Source organism: Phallusia mammillata, chromosome 4 (assembly GCF_965637545.1).
Source record: "Phallusia mammillata chromosome 4, kaPhaMamm4.hap1.1, whole genome shotgun sequence".
In the NCBI taxonomy this organism is placed as follows: Eukaryota; Metazoa; Chordata; class Ascidiacea; order Phlebobranchia; family Ascidiidae; genus Phallusia; species Phallusia mammillata.
The window spans coordinates 17,309,298-17,328,529 of record NC_137255.1 but is presented as its reverse complement, the minus strand read 5'-3'; the positions used below and the strand labels follow the sequence as shown (position 1 = coordinate 17,328,529).

The 19,232-nt window shown below is 37.5% G+C and overlaps 2 protein-coding genes and 1 pseudogene across 3 annotated transcripts; all 3 read left to right on the top strand.

Annotated features, from left to right (window-relative positions):
• Positions 1-4: 4 nt before the first annotated feature.
• On the top strand, positions 5-5,877 carry LOC145223223 (meprin A subunit alpha-like). The gene is made up of 15 exons (XM_080089604.1): positions 5-1,753; positions 1,815-1,863; positions 2,086-2,157; positions 2,436-2,554; positions 2,624-2,733; positions 2,938-3,113; positions 3,172-3,274; positions 3,355-3,470; positions 3,538-3,690; positions 4,192-4,333; positions 4,436-4,575; positions 4,735-4,904; positions 5,061-5,282; positions 5,372-5,480; positions 5,593-5,877. Exons 1-15 carry the CDS (start codon positions 1,688-1,690, stop codon positions 5,772-5,774), a joined length of 1,929 nt encoding a protein of 642 aa, XP_079945730.1. The 5' UTR covers positions 5-1,687; the 3' UTR covers positions 5,775-5,877.
• Positions 5,878-6,726: 849 nt separating this feature from the next.
• Positions 6,727-13,254, top strand: LOC145223555 (meprin A subunit alpha-like). The gene is made up of 12 exons (XM_080089961.1): positions 6,727-6,733; positions 7,017-7,121; positions 8,388-8,506; positions 8,673-8,782; positions 8,925-9,100; positions 9,158-9,260; positions 9,317-9,438; positions 9,508-9,663; positions 11,634-11,775; positions 11,894-12,042; positions 12,467-12,619; positions 12,665-13,254. The coding sequence occupies exons 1-12, from the start codon at positions 6,727-6,729 to the stop codon at positions 12,982-12,984; spliced, it is 1,662 nt and encodes a 553-aa protein (XP_079946087.1). The 3' UTR covers positions 12,985-13,254.
• Positions 13,255-15,410: 2,156 nt separating this feature from the next.
• On the top strand, positions 15,411-19,232 carry LOC145223554 (meprin A subunit alpha-like; annotated as a pseudogene). Its single transcript, XR_013859492.1, has 14 exons — positions 15,411-15,476; positions 15,545-15,637; positions 15,784-15,898; positions 16,124-16,242; positions 16,312-16,421; positions 16,637-16,812; positions 16,872-16,974; positions 17,045-17,378; positions 17,549-17,693; positions 17,764-17,903; positions 18,112-18,281; positions 18,473-18,694; positions 18,773-18,881; positions 18,996-19,232. The product of XR_013859492.1 is annotated as a meprin A subunit alpha-like (transcript).

Sequence of the window (19,232 nt, the reverse complement as noted above, 5' to 3'; positions counted from 1 at the left end):
AATGAGCAGTAATACAGAAATACAATATATACATATAGAATAGGGAGGTACAACAATAGGTTTACAAGCAGTGGTGGATTCAAACTTTTTGTCAGCCGGTTTTATCACAAACGTCATATTTTTCAGCCGGTTCTGTTACAAAAAGTCCATTGACAGATAAAAAGTTAGTGGAAAGTGGTTTGCCAACAATTTATTACACACCTACTACAGGTTAAGTGCAATAGAACCTACAGATATAGTGCGTTTTAAACAATAATTGGTGTATTTTGTAAACATGTAACTGTCGCGTTTTGCAGCCAATAACCGGTAGAGCTACTAACACGATACCTCCTGGGTGATCCAAAAGTGCTTAATTTTCGATAAGTGGCGTAAAGAGCTGAATTATTTTTTTAGCGACTAAAGAGGGGTTGGTTAAGGATGCAAATGTTTGAAAATTTTACATTAGTAACTAATTTTTTGGGTTAGTTTTATTGAATTTTAAATGCTAATACCTTACCCCGGCCCTAATAGCCCTAACCGTTAGCATTTTTTTAGATATACCGTTTCAAAAATTAGGCACTTTTGGATCACCCAGGAGGTATCGTGTTAGTAGCTCTACCCCAATAAACAAAAGCTAACATAGAAATCATATGGATACGAAGTATTACGCAAGTCTGGAAACAACCTAATATCAACAGACGCCTAAGTCAAGGCAACGCACAAAAGACGAGTGACTAAGCAAATAATGGTGCGAAACTACATTTCTCACCATCATTGTAAAATGCTGTTTGAATAGCATAATATTTTCACTCCGTTTTAGTTCGCAATGCTGTTTGCATTTAATTTCGTGAGAGTAACATTTTTAATTTCGTGAGAGTACAAGAGAGTAAAATTGTGTGTTAGACTCCAACCGGTAGGGCAAATGGCACATCTTATTTTATGTAATTGTTCGTTTCACACCAAATATGTACGTGTACGTAAAATATGTTATATATATGTCTGAGAAAAAACGGGACTCAATATTTTTGTTTAGGTGACATTTGACATGAAGCACTATTTACGCAAATTAATTTTTTTTATAATACCCATGTTCGAAACTCTTGGCGTACTAGATGCCTATAATTGGCCGGTCATTTTGATTGTTTCTTAAACAAGTCTCGTTTATTTGGCCACGAACTATGACGCGTTAACTTATTTAACTACACGTCAGTTTTGTTTTGTAGAACGTCTAGAAAATGATTGGTACATGGGATTATGCATTTTTCGTGAGGAACAGGTTAAAGTTATTCTGAGATATATTAAATCAGGATATGAGCTGACACATATACAACTGTATGTCACATGTTTTCCAAGACATATACCGATCCACAAATACCTCATACAGAAATATGATCCTCCTTTGTTGTGTTTTCAAGAAAAACAAACACAAGATACGAGTTCCTTCAGTGCACGTCGCCAGAACTGGTTCATACAGCTTTAATTGTTCATACAGTTCAGGAGCGATCCCCACCTTTCAAACGTTGTTTTGTAAAAGAAAGTTTAGCTAGAAAGTACCTGTAACGCAAAAAGATAAGCAACAAGTATATGAAGAGGCGTGACTGGTCATACTGGTATTATAGATTACACTTGCAGAGCACTTTCTTCAATTGTTGTTAACGTTGTTGAAAGCATACGTTTTTTTAAAGATATTTATCAGTCGTAAATTAAAATGAAGAAATATCTGTATGGCAGACTTCTTATCTTTGTCCTAATTTATCAACTTCCTCAGTTTCAAGTATGTCATTGCTTTTAAGTTGCTACTCGTTAGATTTGTATTAAATTTATTTTTCTTTTAGACAAGCTTCATACCAAAAAGACAAGATGATGGAGGAGTGGACTTGGAAGGTGACATATGATTTTATCCCTTGACAAAAGATTCATAAGATATAGTATTTTGACTTACACATAAAACCTTAATTCAACTGCTTAAAACCTCCAGTAGGAAAAATAAAATGCAGCCTACCAATAATCAATTAAAAATGTGGTGAATACTCATATTGTAGCATGGTATGCCACAATAGTCAAAAAAGTATAATCTTCTGTAAGTTGTGTCAATACTTGCTGTAGGAAACAACCCGAAATCAAACACCATTGATGTCGACGCTGGTAACAAAAGACGAATCACAGAAGTTAACAAAGGTACGGAACTGCCATTCAGAGGCTTGTGAAACGAAGTAAAAGTCATTGCGCAAATTAAAAAGTTTGCTGTCATTTAGTTCAGCCTATTGATCGACTGATATACAATAACCAATTGTAAAATCTCTGGGCTTGACCAAAGCTTTAATTGTTAAGCAGCTCAGTAAATCGGTCTATTATTAACTCATTGAGATCAACAAATCAAGTGATGCTTACATCCATTTTGAATTGTTTGCTTCACATGGTCATTAATTAAGATTAAGAGTGTGAAACATTTTTAGATAACTTCCTTCATGGCAATGATATTCTGGAGGAAACTGCAAGAAACGGTCTTATTGACGAGAACACTAGATGGAGCAAAAATATTCCGGTTCACTTCTCTGATCAGCTTTCGCTTCTGGTAACCTAACACAAACTACCGAGTACTTTTCTAAGCTTGAGATCGAAACATTTTGTGGTGATTTCACAGGCCATTGCGACCATTATGGAAGGAATCGAAGATCTTGAACTTAAAACATGTTTCAAATTTGTCAACCAGTCCGTTGAAACAGACTACATCAGCATAGCGCCACTTGAAGGGTAGGTGCAAGGTTTAACAGACAATATTAATAATTTTGTTAAAAATATTTGTAAATAGTTGTGCAATTGCTTGAAAACATAAGATGACACGAAAACGAAACCGATTGAATGTCACACATGGATATTTCCGAAAACGTTTCTGTACACACTTTGAAAATACCACTAAACAAATATGTTAAGCACAAAGCATAGGTACCATTTCAGGTGTTTTTCATTTGTTGGACGTCGAGGTGGTGCTCAAACACTTTCAATCGGAAGCGGGTGTGAATTGATAGACATAGTACAACATGAAATTTTGCATGCTCTAGGTCTCTTCCACGAACAATCGAGACCCGACCGCGACGATTACGTCACAGTGCAGTTAGAAAATGTTGGAGAAGGTAAATCGTAAAAAACAATGGAAGTCATCTAAAATGAACAAACTTTTTTTTTCATTAGACAATCATCATAACTTCCTCAGATACGAAGTTAGCTTTGTTGATCATCAGCGTGTTCCGTATGATTACTACTCAATCATGCATTACACTCAAAACGCATTCTCGTAAGTTGATGCTGGACACTGTATGTATTATTACTGTATTACCACTAAAATACATTTATGGCGAACATGTTATGTTTTAGAGCTAATGGTTCACCGGCGATAGTGACCCTTAACCCCGCATTTCAAAGTGTAATCGGTACAGGACAAGCTATGAGTTCCGGGGATCTGACAAAAATTCAACGGATGTACGACTTTGGTGAGGGTCGACTGTACAGCTTATTGATGTCAAATCCAATCTACTGTTATGCATTTATGTGGTGTAGGCGATATACAGAGATATTCGTACTTTTGTGACTTTGAAGACAATTCGATATGTGGATACGTAGCAGAAAACACAGGTTGGATACGTCATTCAGTCTCCGTGTCGTTACCCGATCTTTTGCAAACTGATGCAACATTTGGTCAAATTGATACAGGTAAGTGCATTTTCAGTCATTTGTAGATATTCTGCAGATAATGTTTTGTGGTCCATTGTTTAAATTTTAAACAAGTGATTCCCAACCTTCTACTGATCGCGTACCACCTGATGACTTTTCCTATCGCTGCGTACCACCTGAATCTGAATTATATGGTTGTACCAAGAGAGTGGGTAAATTCTTCTTGACTCCTTGTCAGCAATGATGTTATCCCAAAAGAATGTCCAAGACACGAGTTCCCGCCGAATACCAGGGCAGCCAGTTGGGAGTGGATAGTAATTTGTTGCAATTCTTAATCCAAATAAGTTTAGAATTTCACTACAGGTTGAGAATCTTGGTTGAAACCCATCAGAGGACTGTAGCTGGGCCAAATTCAAACCCTGTAGGATGCTAGATGCCGAGAAAAACGTTTCATGTGTTTGTCAATACAGTACCACTATGGGCCGTGGCTATGTTGTAAATAAAGTTTCTTTTACTAAATTTTGGTGACAAAATTCACAGGAAACGTCCTGGTTGCAACTTCGTCAAATCCTTCTCCAACTTTTTTAAAAGTTCGAACCCCTCTGCTACAATCCACTGTCAGCACACAATGTTTAGAGTTCTCCTACTACATGCACTCTACAAACACAGAAATAGCTTTAAGGTGGGAATGCTTCCATGTGATTGTTTGGAACTATTAACGCATTTAACACTATTTTGTGTGTATTTTAAAGTTTAGGTTGATAAAAAAATTATACTGTTTCAGTGTAACACTGGAATCAACTACTTCAAGCAATCTTGGTGAAATATTTACATTAAATGGAGACCAAGGACAAATGTGGAGGAAAGCTCGAGTGACGATGTCAGCTCCTTCCGAGTTTAAACTCCTCTTTACAGCTACAGCAGGTTTGATAGCTTACAGACAAATTTGTATTCTTGTGAGTTTAAACCAGACACCAAAATACCTATACTCATCTTTAAGTACATAAATTATTGAAAACCGTGGATATGAAAACTGTAGAAATCACAGCTAAAGATGCAAACTTTGCAAATACAACCCTTTAGGATCAGCTGACGTTGTTGCGATCGATGACGTCAACGTGATTGACAGATCGTGTGAAACTGGTTTCTTCACCCTTGAAGGTTTTTCTGATAAGCTAGATACATCCAGCAGAGGAGACGTTTTTCAGAGTCCTTTGATGTATACAAACGACGGATATGCTTTTGTTCTCACGGTATTGTACGATGTTCTGGACTTCGACAAGAGTTTGGGCCTTATTGCTAAAACTAATTTTGCACTAACTAGGTGAATGTTTGTGACCTATAAATGCACAACCGTCCAACCAACGATATTTTTATAAGACATCGGTAAAAGAGGTTTTTCTTCTTAGATTTACCCGTTTGGAGACAGCCTTTCATCTGACTCAACTTATATGTCCGTGTTCTTCCACATCGCTCGAGGAGTAAATGATGACCAGCTTGAGTGGCCGTTTCAAAATCGATACATTAAACTTTCTCTCGTTGATCAAACTGCCGACGTCCTGCAGCAAAGTAACGTTATTGCAAACTTTCTCACAGACACCAACTCGGAACCTTGGGGACAACCAACCACGGTAACATGAAAACATGTCATTATGTTTTGTCGAAACTTGTTTCTATTTCTATGCAGAGCTAATTTGTTTTTCAAATCATATCTTTACAGGAATTTAATCGTGGATGGGGCTATAGGTCTTTCGTGACGGTGGACAACGTGCGCACTATGAAGTCATACATCAAACACGATTCCATTATTATTTCTATTCAAGTCACAGGTAGGCGAAACTTCAATCTCCACACGATTTTCTACAAAAATGTACCTGCTTCCTATGATTAAATCACACCTATACATGTTAACTTATAAAATGAACTATGCTTTTTATACAGACATGACAAACTGGTCCTATTTGCAAGCAGCCCAAACAACGACGCCGAGAGCTACCACGACGACAACAACAACTGTTTCCACGACTACGTCAGGTGCAACAACCAAGGATACGACAGGCTTAAGATTGTGGAAATGTTGGTGGACAGTTATGTTCCTTCCCTTGGTCTACTTTATCGAGTGATTTGATAATGACTTTTGTGTATATATATCCTGTAAAGTGCCCATAAAGTTGTATCAGACAAAAAACTGAAGCGTAGCATTACTGGTACAAAGCAAATAAACTATGCAGCATTAGTAATCAGTTCGTCGATATGGTAAGCAATCGCTTTGTGCAGGTTGGGCTATGAGTCCTACATGTGTTTCGACCCTGCTGTTTATTAGTATCCCAGAAGAAAATATGTACCTTTTCCCAAAAAGAAATCCGGTCTTAACGTTTGAAAACGTTAAACCAGCAATCTGTTCTTGTTCTCAAACGTAACGATTGTTTACTTCCGCCAAATGTTGTGGATGCGTCTGGATAATTATAGGTAACATGTAAATATTTTCAAGAAATCAAAACATGAGAGAAAGAGTAACGTCATCAACTTAAACAACACAAATTAATCACCAGTTGTTAAACGTTCTCCAAAATAACGGTAGGATATGTCTGATGTTGCCCCAGTATCACTGGAACGAAAGTCGTTAAATTTTAGCTTTTTATGTAGACTTTGTTTTGGTTGACATTCCCTACATTTACTAGTTACTCGAACATGTGCAGACAAAGGCGCAGTAATAAAAAATAAGCCCTGATATGGAAAAAAATGTCTCATGAAAATTCCACCATGGTCTTTACCGAATCTAATTGTTTGGACGAGACCTGCTAACCTCCCACGACGGTAGTTAAGTTCTATAAAAAGTAGTTAATACCGAATGAACCCGACTTTACAAACTAAGCAAACATGAACATAAAATGTTTGCGATCACAATTTTTAGTAGCAGGTTTTTGTACAAATGTTGTTGCTGTGTCACATAGGCTTCTATTTAAATTTGCAAAACTGCTAAAGACATTTAAATGTACAGAAAAGTAGATGAAGTTTGAAATGAAAAAACATATATTTCAACTTTTCATGTTCATGTTGATATCAGTTTACGCTATGTCTGGTATAAAAATGTTTGTTTAGTTTTTGTGATTTTATAAAAAAACATATTTTACTTACAGGCAGCAAGTTGGGTACTAAAAAGACAAGGTAATGTAAGAAAATAGTTTGAGAGCTATATACATTGTTTGTCGCTTAGCTTTTAGCTGAAACAACGATCAATACAAATTTCTTACAAGTCTAGCGCTAAACTTTAAAACAGTCAAGTGTATTAATACTTGAGACAGGTGACATTAATAGAAATTAATCAATGCTGTTTTGTTACTAATTTGTTCTATTGAACCTAGTTTGTATGGATATAATTGATGCAGGAAACAACCAAACATCAAGTTCAGTTTCTGTTGATAATGTCGACTCCAACGACGTAAGACAAATTACGGAAATTAACAAGGGTATGAGAAAATATGTTTAGATATTGCGAAGTTAAGTGATTTTGTGGGTACTAGGGCCTATTTTTCTACATATATCCTTTAATCCAGGGGTGGGCAACATACGGCCCGCGGGCCGGATCCGGCCCGCAACGGGATTTTGAGCGGCCCGCGGACAGTTTCCGGTCTTACATGATAATGTGGCCCGCGGCCACAGTCTGCCGCAATCCCCCATTACTTGCTTACTACGTCAAATTACAGTTGTAACGCACAGTAACGCTCCCCAATAGCAAAAACATTTCCCGCCGTTGTTACCATTGCACCATACGTCCATTGTTACGACATAACTACCAACCTTGTGTGTGTCCTACTTCAACGGTTTTCTTTGTTTCCACACGTATAGCCTAGTTCAGGCCCAGGGGTGGGGAACCTGCGGCCTAAAGGCCACATGCGGCCTTTCAGGGCACTAAGTGCGGCCTTCGATGGCAAAATACATTTTTAAGATGTTGATATAACCGACTGCACCAGGCGCTGAAAAAAATAGACAGAAACGTATTTTTGACTTTATTGCAGATTATTTTTTGATTAGTTCCAGGGCAGCGGTTTTCAAACAAGACCCATGTGGTCCCATAGTGGTACATAAAGCGATTTCCATAGTTAGGACTACCAAAAACTCCAGGTTCAGCAATTTCTAGGTTAAATAAATCCTGAATGTTGTAGTGAAGATGAAAATGTAGTGAGGAATTTTAATTAGCTGGGACCGTAAGTCCTACAAACTACGAGGAAATAGCAAAACGACCATTCTGTAAGTCAAAAAGTTTGAACATCACTGCCCTTGGCCTGGGAAATAGTCTATGCGGCGTAGGCCTACACGAGTGTCGATAAATCGTTAGGTAGCTTTTATAAACAAAAAGGTCCCCCACCCCTGGTTTAGGTGGTCAAAAATCCGTTTTAAATCACTGGATAAATACGCGATTAATGTATCGATTCAGGAATCCGGCCCGCCAAGTACTTCATTTTCCCATATCAGGCCCGCCGACTGGAGAAGTTGCCCGCCCCTGCTTTAATCCAATGACTCCTTTTCCGTTTTTTTAATTGCATCATTGCCACAAAACCGCTGCTTGGACTTAAAAACGATGTTGTCATATACGTTATAACTATTCACTAAACAGTAAATACCAATAAAATCACTGCAGCAAGAGCATAGAATGAATTTTACCGCTAAATCAGATCATCAACTATCACAAAATTGATTCTTTGAACTTGGATTGTTGGTTTGTTGGTTTTTAGACAATTTTCTCCATGGCAGTGATATTTTGAAGAGCGTTGCCAGAAATGGTCTTATTGACGAGAACACTAGATGGAGCAAAACTATCCCCTATCAGTTATCCAATCAGCTCTCGCTTCTGGTCAGCAAGGCAAAATATTTGCAAAGAGTTTTTCAAACTATTTCTGCCTGTATTTTTGCACTTATAAACGTAAAGTATTCGGTCATTGCCAAGATTATTTGGTGATTAATTACTTTTTTTCAAATTATTACTTGAAATTCTATTCTCATGTCTGTTAATCCATCAGGCCATTGCAACAATTTTGGAGGGATTAGAAGATCTGGAGCTGAAAAATTGCTTTAAATTTGTCAATCGATCAACTGAAACAGATTACTTAGAAGTGGTTTCCCTTGATGGGTGGGTGTAACACAATGGTGTTTCTATAACGTCGATATACAGGCAACCAAGTTGCTTCAAAGGGGTCAAAAAAGAGCATTTTAAGCTATGTGACCCTAGAAAACGAGGTTTTCCTGTTCAAATGAACAATTATTCTTTTAAGGTGCCTTTCGTATGTTGGTCGTCAAGGCAATGCCCAAACCATTTCAATCGGAATCGGGTGTGAACGAATAGACATAGTACAACATGAAATTTTGCACGCTCTCGGTCTATTCCACGAACAATCGAGATCCGACCGCGACGATTACGTAAAAGTTCAGTTACAAAATGTGTTAGAAGGTAAAAAAATAACAACATGTTGTTGCATACAAAGTAAAAGTAACACTTTTGTGTTAGAACACCGACACGCATTTAACAAGTATGACCGTAACTTGGTGGATCATCAGCGTGTTCCGTACGATTACTATTCGGTCATGCATTATGGTCCAAAAGCGTTTTCGTAAGTGTATGCGAATTTTTTTGCTGAATATACAGCTTTCTTTAAAAACCGATTACATGTAGAACAAACGGTTTACCATCCATCGTAAACCACAACCCCGAGTTTCAAAACGTAATCGGCGCAGGTCAAGCTTTGAGTTCGGGGGATCTCACAAAACTTCGACGAATGTACGACTGCGGTGAGTAAAATAGTAAATTTAGTTTTTAACGTTGGATTTACAAGTCAAATATACACAATGGCGTTGCAGGCGACACAAAGCGATATTCCTACTTTTGCGACTTCGAAGACCTTTTAATCTGTGGGTATGTTCCACAAAACACGGGTTGGGTACGTCACTCGGTATCTCAAATTACGTCATCAACTGCTCCACATACTGACGCAACGTTTGGTGTAACTGGAAAAGGTAGGTAAAAATCTAAGTGTAGATATTTCCAGTACTATGGTGAAAATGTCACAGGGTATTTTTGTTTGTTGATAATAAACCAAAATATATACAATTAAATCTTCGCAGTATACGCCAGGCCCATTGTAATCGTTATGTCTGGCTTACTGTGATTTTTTTAGTGTGCCGTGATCGCTGGTCTGCATAGACCAGTGGTTCTTAACCGGGGTTCGATCGAACCCCAGGGGTTCGGCAACGCCGGATCAGGGGTTCGACGAAGGTCTTTTTGAAGTGCAATACAAATACTCGTTTTTGACTTTAGGGTCTATAGTCGCTAAAAATGGCAATTTGTATTTGCCAGATATCAAAACACTGGAAGGTTAAACTTAGGCAGGGCTGTTTTAAACATCTCGAAACAGCTTTTGTGGTACTAAAAAGAGTATTACCAGCTTAATAACTAGGGCTGTTATCAAACAAATAATTATTTGATCATTTGAAATTTTTAATTGTTTAAAAATTTATCAAATAATTTTCTACTCAATTTCAAATAATCAAACAATTTTTTCCTATGCAGTAAATCTTAATTTAGGTGCAAAATCAATTTATTTTGACAAATTGGTGACATTTTTATGAAATGGAGTGTAAACAAAAGCACGAAACATGTGTTTCCAGCATTACATAACCTTTCCCAAATTATATTGGACTAAAGCATGATACTTTACTTTTTAGCTTATATTTTGGTATTAATTACACCTGGTAAAATTTACATTTAAGGTTATTTAAGCAAGTGATTGAAATGTTAAAGACCAAAGTTTAATTAACCAAGTGTCCCAGAGAAACCTGTTAAATAATGTGAAAAAAATACCTGTGTAGAATACATGGCTCTGCCAAATTACGGAGAATAACCAAATGTCTGTGCATGTCTGTACTAATTTCTTTTATTAAAAAAGGCTTAGCATCGATTTAATGATTAAAAGCACAACCACATTGCATTTATGTTTAATAAATACCCCTATTCTTTAACGGTTCTGGGCCTTACATTGTTGGATTTTTAAATTATTTGAATTATTTGATTATTTGATTTGAAAGGAAAAAATTATTTGATTATTTGAAAAATTCAAAACCTTTATTTGATAACAGCCCTACTAATAACCATATGTATCAGACTTTTTGTACGCCTATTGTGTGCCAACAATGCGAACAAAACAGGTACCACAAGCATCACAATATAGATTATGACATCATAAACACTTAAGACTGATCTCCTCGCTGTGCAGCTCAATCTGTGTACCGAGCTAGAAATTAATCTGGGCTTTTTGGGCGCTATTAGATGGTAAATACAAAAAAATAAAATAGGTAAATGGCGGCCGTTGGTGAAATAAGAATTTGCGATGCGGCCGACCTAGCAAAATGGTTGTGCACCCCTGCACTAAGGTTTTAATTATCTTTTTTGACGTAACAAAGAGCATTGTTCGCGTTGTTCCTAAGCAGAAACGCAACGAAATTTTGTTGGCAGCAAAAACTTATTTCTTCATCTTTTTCATGTTTGTGTACAGATGCTAAAAATACAATGCTTCATTTTGGTAAAAACAAAAAATTGCCGGAATTAAAGCAATCATGAAGAAGTTGCTTGTACTATTATGTCAGAATTTAACAAAATGACAAACAGTAACTGTTGCCACTACGTTTGAACAAAAACTAATTATGACCTACCAAAGAAAATGGGGCCAAAACCTAGGATGTAACTTTGGGGTTCGACCAAAGGCTGAAGAATATCGTAGGGGTTCGGCCGTTATGAAAAGGTTAAGAACCACTGGCATAGACGCTTCAGATCTGATCACAGTAGTGAATTTATAGAGCCAAATACCCTTCGCCAAGGTTCTTTACTCCCCGCAATATCTTTTAAATGTTGAAACGTTTTCATAACTGACAGAAAAAGTAATGACCGGGCGACAACAATTGACATAATTTAAAACATTTTAACTTTATAGGAAACATTTTGGTTGCCATCTCGCCAACTTATTCGCCCTCATCCATGTTTGTGCGAACCCCTCTACTGAAGTCCACTGTCAGCAAACAGTGTCTTGAGTTCTCCTACTTCTTGCACTCGACAAGTACATCAATAAGTTTAAGGTAAAACTGATTTTGTTTATCTGGTAAACATTTCCTATCTACAATATTTCAGCAAAGTAATTTCAATTCACTTCACGTTAAATGCTATTAAAAAACTCTACAACAAAATTTATTTTAGTGTTACACTGGTGTCAGTGTCACCATCATCAAATATGATGGGTAACAAAATATTCGAAATTGATGGAGACCAAGGACGAATGTGGAGGAAAGCTCGAGTGACGATGTCAGCTCCATCTGAGTTTTATCTCCAATTTGCAGCTACAGCAGGTTGGTTTGTCACAAGTACATACTAAATTTTTCTTTGAAAAATACACACAAAAAAAACTTTATAGTTAACTTCAATCTTAATTAAAATGTCAATCTGATAGCAAAATCATTTCATCCCATTCCTCGTCAGGTAAATAACCATTAGCTAGGATAACCATTAGCCATTCATAGCCGAGTTTCAGTATAAATGCTTAGAGAGGTCTAAGTTTTCCGGTTGACGTTGCGTCGGTATTCCATTAATGCTGTAAACATTGAAACAAAAGAATAGTATAGTTTTAGGTTTATCGCCCACACACTCTCCGCCAACGTCGTAAGTGCTGATGACTATCTAAGGGTTCAGCATTGGTTGCAATAAATCGTTACATGTTTCAAAACTTTAATGACAAATCGCAAAATAACAAGTTCTGTGACGCATTATTTCAAGGATCTTTAGACGCGGTTGCGATCGACGACGTCAACGTGATTGACAGGTCGTGTGAAACTGGTTTCTTTACACTCGGTTTTTCTGAAAATTCTCAATGTGTTCCACAGAGGAGATGCAACCCTGAGTCCTGTAATGTACACAGACGACGGATACGCTTTTAGGGTGTCGGTAATCACTAGTGTTCCTTTTTTGACTCTTTACGTACAAAAACAATTCATCTGCAAGAATCGTCCGTCAAACTAAGGTGTATGTTAATTTTCCAGGTTTACCCGCTAGGAAAGAGCCTGTCGTCTGAATCAATCTGTATGTCAGTGTACTTTTACATCGCTCGAGGAGTAAATGATGACCAGCTTGAGTGGCCGTTTCAAAATCGATACATCAAACTTTCTCTCGTTGATCAAAATGCCGACGTCCTGCAGCAAAGTAACGTTATTGCAAACTTTCTCACAGACTCGGCGGAATATTGGAAAAGACCAGATACAGTAAATGTAAATATTTCGAATAAACAAAACATGTAGACCTATGTTCTACGTTTGTAGAGTGTAAATACTGGTTTGGGCTATCGCACATTCGTGAAGTTGGATGACGTGCGTCACCTCAGGTCATACGTCAAGCACAATGCAGTCATTATTTCTGTGCAAGTTACAGGCAAGTGTCCATAATGTGTTAAATATTGGAAGTGGTTATCAAACACTTGTAAAGTTGAATGATGTGCGCAACATGAAGTCGTACCTCAAGCACAACTCAGTTGTTATTTCTGTATAAGTAACATGTAGGTGCAAAAATCAGTACTAAACTTTCCGCTTGCGCGATACGAAATGCGTAGCTTATATTAACATATAGCTTATATTACTGTTTTATCTTCAGACATGACAAACTGGACCAATTCGCGTGCAGGCAAATCAGTTCAATTAAATTATTGGCACTGTCTTTCGGCAATTGTTCTGCTGATTTTATGGACATACGCATAAACACAAAACTATTGGACTGTACATATAAATACATAATATATATATATATAAACAGACTGTTGTACTTACGATTAACATACGATATATTAGTTCACTCTACACTAAGTTATAATAGCCTACAATGTAGGTAGGCCCTACATGTATGATTATTGTTCATCCATTTTGCTCCCACTAATCTTTGTCACTGAAGAAACGTTAGCATTAAAATGTTTTGCCCTTATAACTTGTCGTCCAAATATGAACTGTTTCACAAAGTTTAGAAACTGGTCGGGAGTTCAAAAATTGTAAAATATCACATCAAAAATAAAATAGAAAGAATGTGAACTAAGCGCTTGTTTTTGGCTTTACAACTAAAATGCCTAATATAATGGTGTATCAAATTATGGAGATACTTAGTTAGGTATAACATTAACTGACTTAGCAGTTGGTGCTACAAGTATTGTTAGTTTTCTGGGTTGAGCTTTTGTTTGCTTCCTGTTACGGTTGTAAATTACAACAAATTAGAAACAAGTTATGTAGTAAGCTATAGAATGAGAAGTTCATGCTTTTATGAAAACCTCACCTAAAAACACCTCAAGTTCGACAAAAGTTCTTTAAACTACAAAGGTTAAAAAAATGCAATTGTGGAAAGTTAATTAGGCCACAGCTTCAAAAAAATGTTTCAAGGGTTTGGCAGTTTTCACGAAAACAGGGTTGGTATGGTCGAGTTACCAGTAACAACAAACCCTTCATGATCGAACCAGCCTAAAACCCTTGCCCGGTGTCAAGGGTTTGAGGCTGTAACCAGCGCATTTTCAATCGCCTGTATCGGCGTCCGGGAGCGCCAAGCAGCCTCACTAAGCGCAACCTCGCGGCACAAGACGCTGACAAACTCAGACAAGGGCAACAAACAGTATGATCCCAGTGTTTGGCCAACGAGTTTCTTTCGTCGTTTAAAGGAACTTTCAAAGCGAAGTTCGTCCATCGCCGTGACGTCATGCAAATTGGTCGTTTCACGTGATTTGTGTCGTCGGATGTTTGCCAAGCGCTAAAAGCCTCCGACAACCCGTTTGTGACGTCACAATTCCAATACGCCCACTCCGAGGTAAAGACCCCCGGCTCTGAAGAAAGGTCACCGACCGTAGACTAATAATGATGCGAAACTGCATTCTACCATTGTAAAATGGTGTTTAAATATCAGTATGTTTCTGCCCCGGTTAGTTTACAGTTTTGTTTGCATTTATTTTCTTGAAGTGAAATTGTATGTCAGATTCCGACCGGTGTAACTGTTTGTTTCACGCCAAGATACGTAAGTGTACTTAAAGATTAGTTAACGCCTAAAAAAAGTTTTATCATACATTTAATCTAAAGAACCATTCACATACAATTTTTAATGATTTAATAATACCCATATTCGACACTCTTTGCGTACTAGGTGCCTATAATCGGCCGGTCAAGTCATGTTTCTTTGGCAATGAACGATGGTGCGTTAACCTATTAATTACACAAATCAGTTTGTCTTTTGTCGTGCGCTTGAACAACGTTTGGCACATGAGAATATATATTTTTCGTGAGGCACAGGTTAAAGTTATTTCGAGATATATTAAACCTCTCTGTCACATGTTTTCCAAGACCCATACCAGTCCACAAATACCTGTCATATAGAAACATGATCCTCTTTTGTTGTGTTTTCAAGAAAAACAAAACGAGACACAATAGACGAGTCCTTCAGTGCACGTCCCCGGAACCGTTCCATACAGCTTTGAATGTTCATACAGTTCAGGAAGGACGTTTTAAACATTGTTTAGTGAAAGAAACGATTAGCTAGAAAGTACCTGTAACGCAAAAAGGTATAAAGAGGCGTGGCTGGTCATATTGCTATTATAGACTACACCTGCACATCACTTTCTTCAGATGTTGTTAGCGTTGTTAAAGACATAGGGTAAACGATTATTAATCAGTTTTTTTTATAGATATAGCAGTCGTAAATCAAAATGAAGAAATATCTGTATGGCAGACTTCTTATTTTTGTTCTAATTTATCAACTGCCTCAGTTTCAAGTATGTACTTGCTTTTAAGTTCACTCGTTTGGGAAATAGATTTGTATTGAAGTTATTTTTGCCCGCAGACAAGTTTGATACCGAGAATAGAAGATAATGGAGGAGTGGACTTGGCCGGTGATATTAAAGTTTATCCCTTGAAAACAGATTCCTACGATATAGTATTATGTCTTATACATAAACCATAACTAGAGTTCTCAAAACCTCCCGTAAGGAAAAAACTTGGACCCTACCATTAAATCAATTAAAAATGTTTTGAATACTCATTTTGTAGCATGGCATACCACAATAATCACAAAAAGTTTAGCATTTGTGCCAAATCTTTTGTAAATACTTAAGTTGTGCTGTAGGAAACAAGCCAAAATCCAACCGCGTTGATGTCGACGCTGGTAACAAAAGACGAATCACAGAAGTTAACAAAGGTGCGAAACTGCCATTCAAAGGCTTGTGAAACTAAAGTCATTGCGCAATTTGAAAAATTTACTCTATCAACTAACAAAAGCTTTAATTGTTAAACAGCTAATTCAATTGGCCTAATATTAACTCTAATTTAGATCACCATATCAAGAGACGCTTACGCCGATTTTGAACTGGTTGCTTCACATGGTTATTAATTAGGATTTTAAAAAGTGTGGAACGTTTTTTAGATAATTTTCTTCATGGCAATGATATTCTGGAGGAAACTGCGAGAAACGGTCTTATTGACGAGAACGCTAGATGGAGCAAAACTATTCCGGTTCACTTCACTGATCAGCTTTCGCTTCTGGTAACCATATGAAACATACCAAGTACTTTTCTAATCTTGAGATTGAAACATTTTTTGGTGATTTCACAGGCCATTGCGACCATTTTGGAATCGATCGAAGATCTTGAGCTTAAAACATGTTTCAGTTTTGTCAACCAGACCGTTGAAACCGACTACATTACTATAGCGCCACTTGATGGGTAGGTGGCTAGGTGCACGTCTTAATGGACAATAGTAATAATTTGGTCAAAAATAGTTGTAAATGGTTGTGCACGTGGCCCTAATTGCTGTTCAACCATAAGATGACAGAAAAATGAAACTGATTAAATGTCACATGAATATTTCCTAAACGTTTCTGTAACACTGTGAAAATACCACTAAACAAATATGTTAAGCACAAAGCTATCATTTTCAGGTGTTTTTCCTTTGTTGGACGCCAAGGTGGTGTTCAATCTCTTTCAATCGGAAGCGGTTGTGAGTTGATAGACATAGTACAACATGAAATTTTGCACGCTCTAGGTCTCTTCCACGAACAATCCAGATCCGACCGCGACGATTACGTCACAGTGCAGTTAGAAAATGTTGCAGAAGGTAAATCGTAACAAAACAATATATGTCATCTAACGTGAACACACATTTTTTTGAATTAGACAATCAGCACAACTTTATCAGATACGAAGTAAGCCATGTTGATCATCAGCGGGTTCCTTATGATTACTACTCAATCATGCACTACACCCAAAACGCATTCTCGTAAGTTGATGCTGGATAGTTAACTGTATTACCACTAACATACAATTATGGTGAACTTATTATGTTTTAGAACTAATGGTTCACCATCGATAGTGACCCTTAACCCCGCGTTTCAAAGTGTAATCGGGAAAGGACAAGCTATGAGTTCCGGGATCTGAAAAAACTTCAACGGATGTACGACTTTGGTGAGGATGTACTGTACAACGTATTGATGTCAAATCCAATCTACTGTAAAACATTATATGGTTTAGGCGATACACAGCGGTATTCGTACTTTTGCGACTTTGAAGACAACTCGATATGTGGGTATGTAGCAGAAAACACAGGTTGGATACGCCACTCAGTCGCCACAACGTCACCTACTCTTCCACAAACTGATGCAAGTTTTGGTCAAGCTGATACTGGTAAGCATAATTCAGAGTCATTTGGGGGTTTTCTTTTGGATGTTCAGGTGATCTATCGTTTCAAACTTAAACCAAACAGTCGCCAGTAACATAAAACACAGTTGTTTTAAACGTTATCTGAGTTGTAAATACGGCCATTTATTTCTAAATCTTGGTTGCAAAATTTACAGGAAGCGTCCTGGTTGCTGCAAGGTCGTCAAATGTTTCTCCCATTTCGGTGAATGTTCGAACCCCTTTGCTGGAATCCACTGTCAGCAAACAGTGTCTGGAGTTTTCATACTACATGCACTCTACAAGCGCAGCAATAACTTTAAGGTGTGGATGCTTTTGATGTAAAAGGTTTGGAAAAAAGGTCAGTTTGTTAACATAGTTTGCATCGTTTCAGTGTAACACTGGAGTCAACTACTTCAAGCAATCTCGGTGAAATATTTACATTAAATGGAGCCCAAGGAGAAATGTGGAGGAAAGCTCGAGTGACGATGTCAGCTCCATCAGAGTTTCATCTCCAATTTACAGCCACAGCAGGTAGGTTAGTTTGAAAAAAAGGTGATTTCCTCCTGTGAGTTTAACCCATAGACAAAATATCTATGTTCATATGTAGAGTTTAAAAAAGTTAAAACGATATTCAACCAAGTCACTTCTCCGTACGGTAAATTGGTATTGGATATGAAAACTTTTTAGTTCTTTCAAAAACACAGCCAACGATTCAAATTTTGCAAATACAACCTTTTAGGGACATCTGATGTTGTTGCGATCGATGACGTCAACGTGATTGACAGATCGTGTGAAACTGGTTTCTTCACCCTTGAAGGTTTTTCTGATAAGCTAGATACATCCAGCAGAGGAGACGGTTTCAGAAGTCCTTTGATGTATACAGACGACGGATATGCTTTTGTTCTCACGGTAATACGATGTTCTTGACTTCGAGAACGGTTTGTGCCCTAATGCTAAAACTAATTTTGCACGGTAAATGCTTGTGACCTACAAATGCACAACCGTCCAACTAAAAAGATTTTTCAACGAACCAACTAGTAAGACATAGCTAAAAACGACAAATTATAGGCCAAAAGCATCTTTGGGGTTTTTATCCTCAGATTTACCCGTTAGGAGACAGCCTGTCATCTGACTCAACTTATATGTCAGTGTTCTTTCACATCGCTCGAGGAGTAAATGATGATCAGCTTGAGTGGCCGTTTCAAAACCGATACATCAAACTTTCTCTCGTTGATCAAACTGCCGACGCCCTGCAGCAAAGTAACGTTGTTTCAAACTTTCTCACAGACACTAACTCGGAACCTTGGGGACAACCAACCACGGTAATATAAAAACAAGTTATATGACTTATTGCTTTTTCTATGTAGAACTAACTTGTTTTCCCTATAAAATCTTTACAGGAATTTAATGGTGGATGGGGCAATCGGAATTTCGAGGTGGTAGACAACGTGCGTACTATGAAGTCGTACATCAAACACGATTCCATTATTGTATCTGTTCAAGTTACCGGTAGGCAAAACGTTCAATCTCCACACCATTTTCTACAAAAATATACCTGCTTATATGAATAAATCACACGTATACCCGTTCACTAATGGAGTTAACTATGTTTTTTTTGTACAGACATGACAAACTGGACCTATTTGCAAGCAGCCCAAACAACGACGACGACAGCAGCAATGACGACAACAACCACAACAACAACAACTGTTGCCACGACTACGTCAGCTGCAACAACCTTGAATTTGACTCCCCTAAGATCTTGGAAATGTTGGTGGACGGTTGTGTTGCTTCCCTTGGTCTACTTTATATCGGATAAAAAGTATGATGCGTAGCATGACTTGTACAAACCAAATAAAC

Coding starts and splice junctions, on each gene's coding strand:
- LOC145223223 (XM_080089604.1), top strand. CDS start 1,688: ATGAAGAAATATCTGTATGGCAGACTTCTTATCTTTGTCCTAATTTAT. Junction 2,555..2,623: donor CTGATCAGCTTTCGCTTCTG/GTAACCTAACAC, acceptor GTGATTTCACAG/GCCATTGCGACCATTATGGA. Junction 4,576..4,734: donor CCTCTTTACAGCTACAGCAG/GTTTGATAGCTT, acceptor ACAACCCTTTAG/GATCAGCTGACGTTGTTGCG.
- LOC145223555 (XM_080089961.1), top strand. Junction 8,507..8,672: donor CCAATCAGCTCTCGCTTCTG/GTCAGCAAGGCA, acceptor TTAATCCATCAG/GCCATTGCAACAATTTTGGA. Junction 9,261..9,316: donor TATGGTCCAAAAGCGTTTTC/GTAAGTGTATGC, acceptor AAAACCGATTAC/ATGTAGAACAAACGGTTTAC.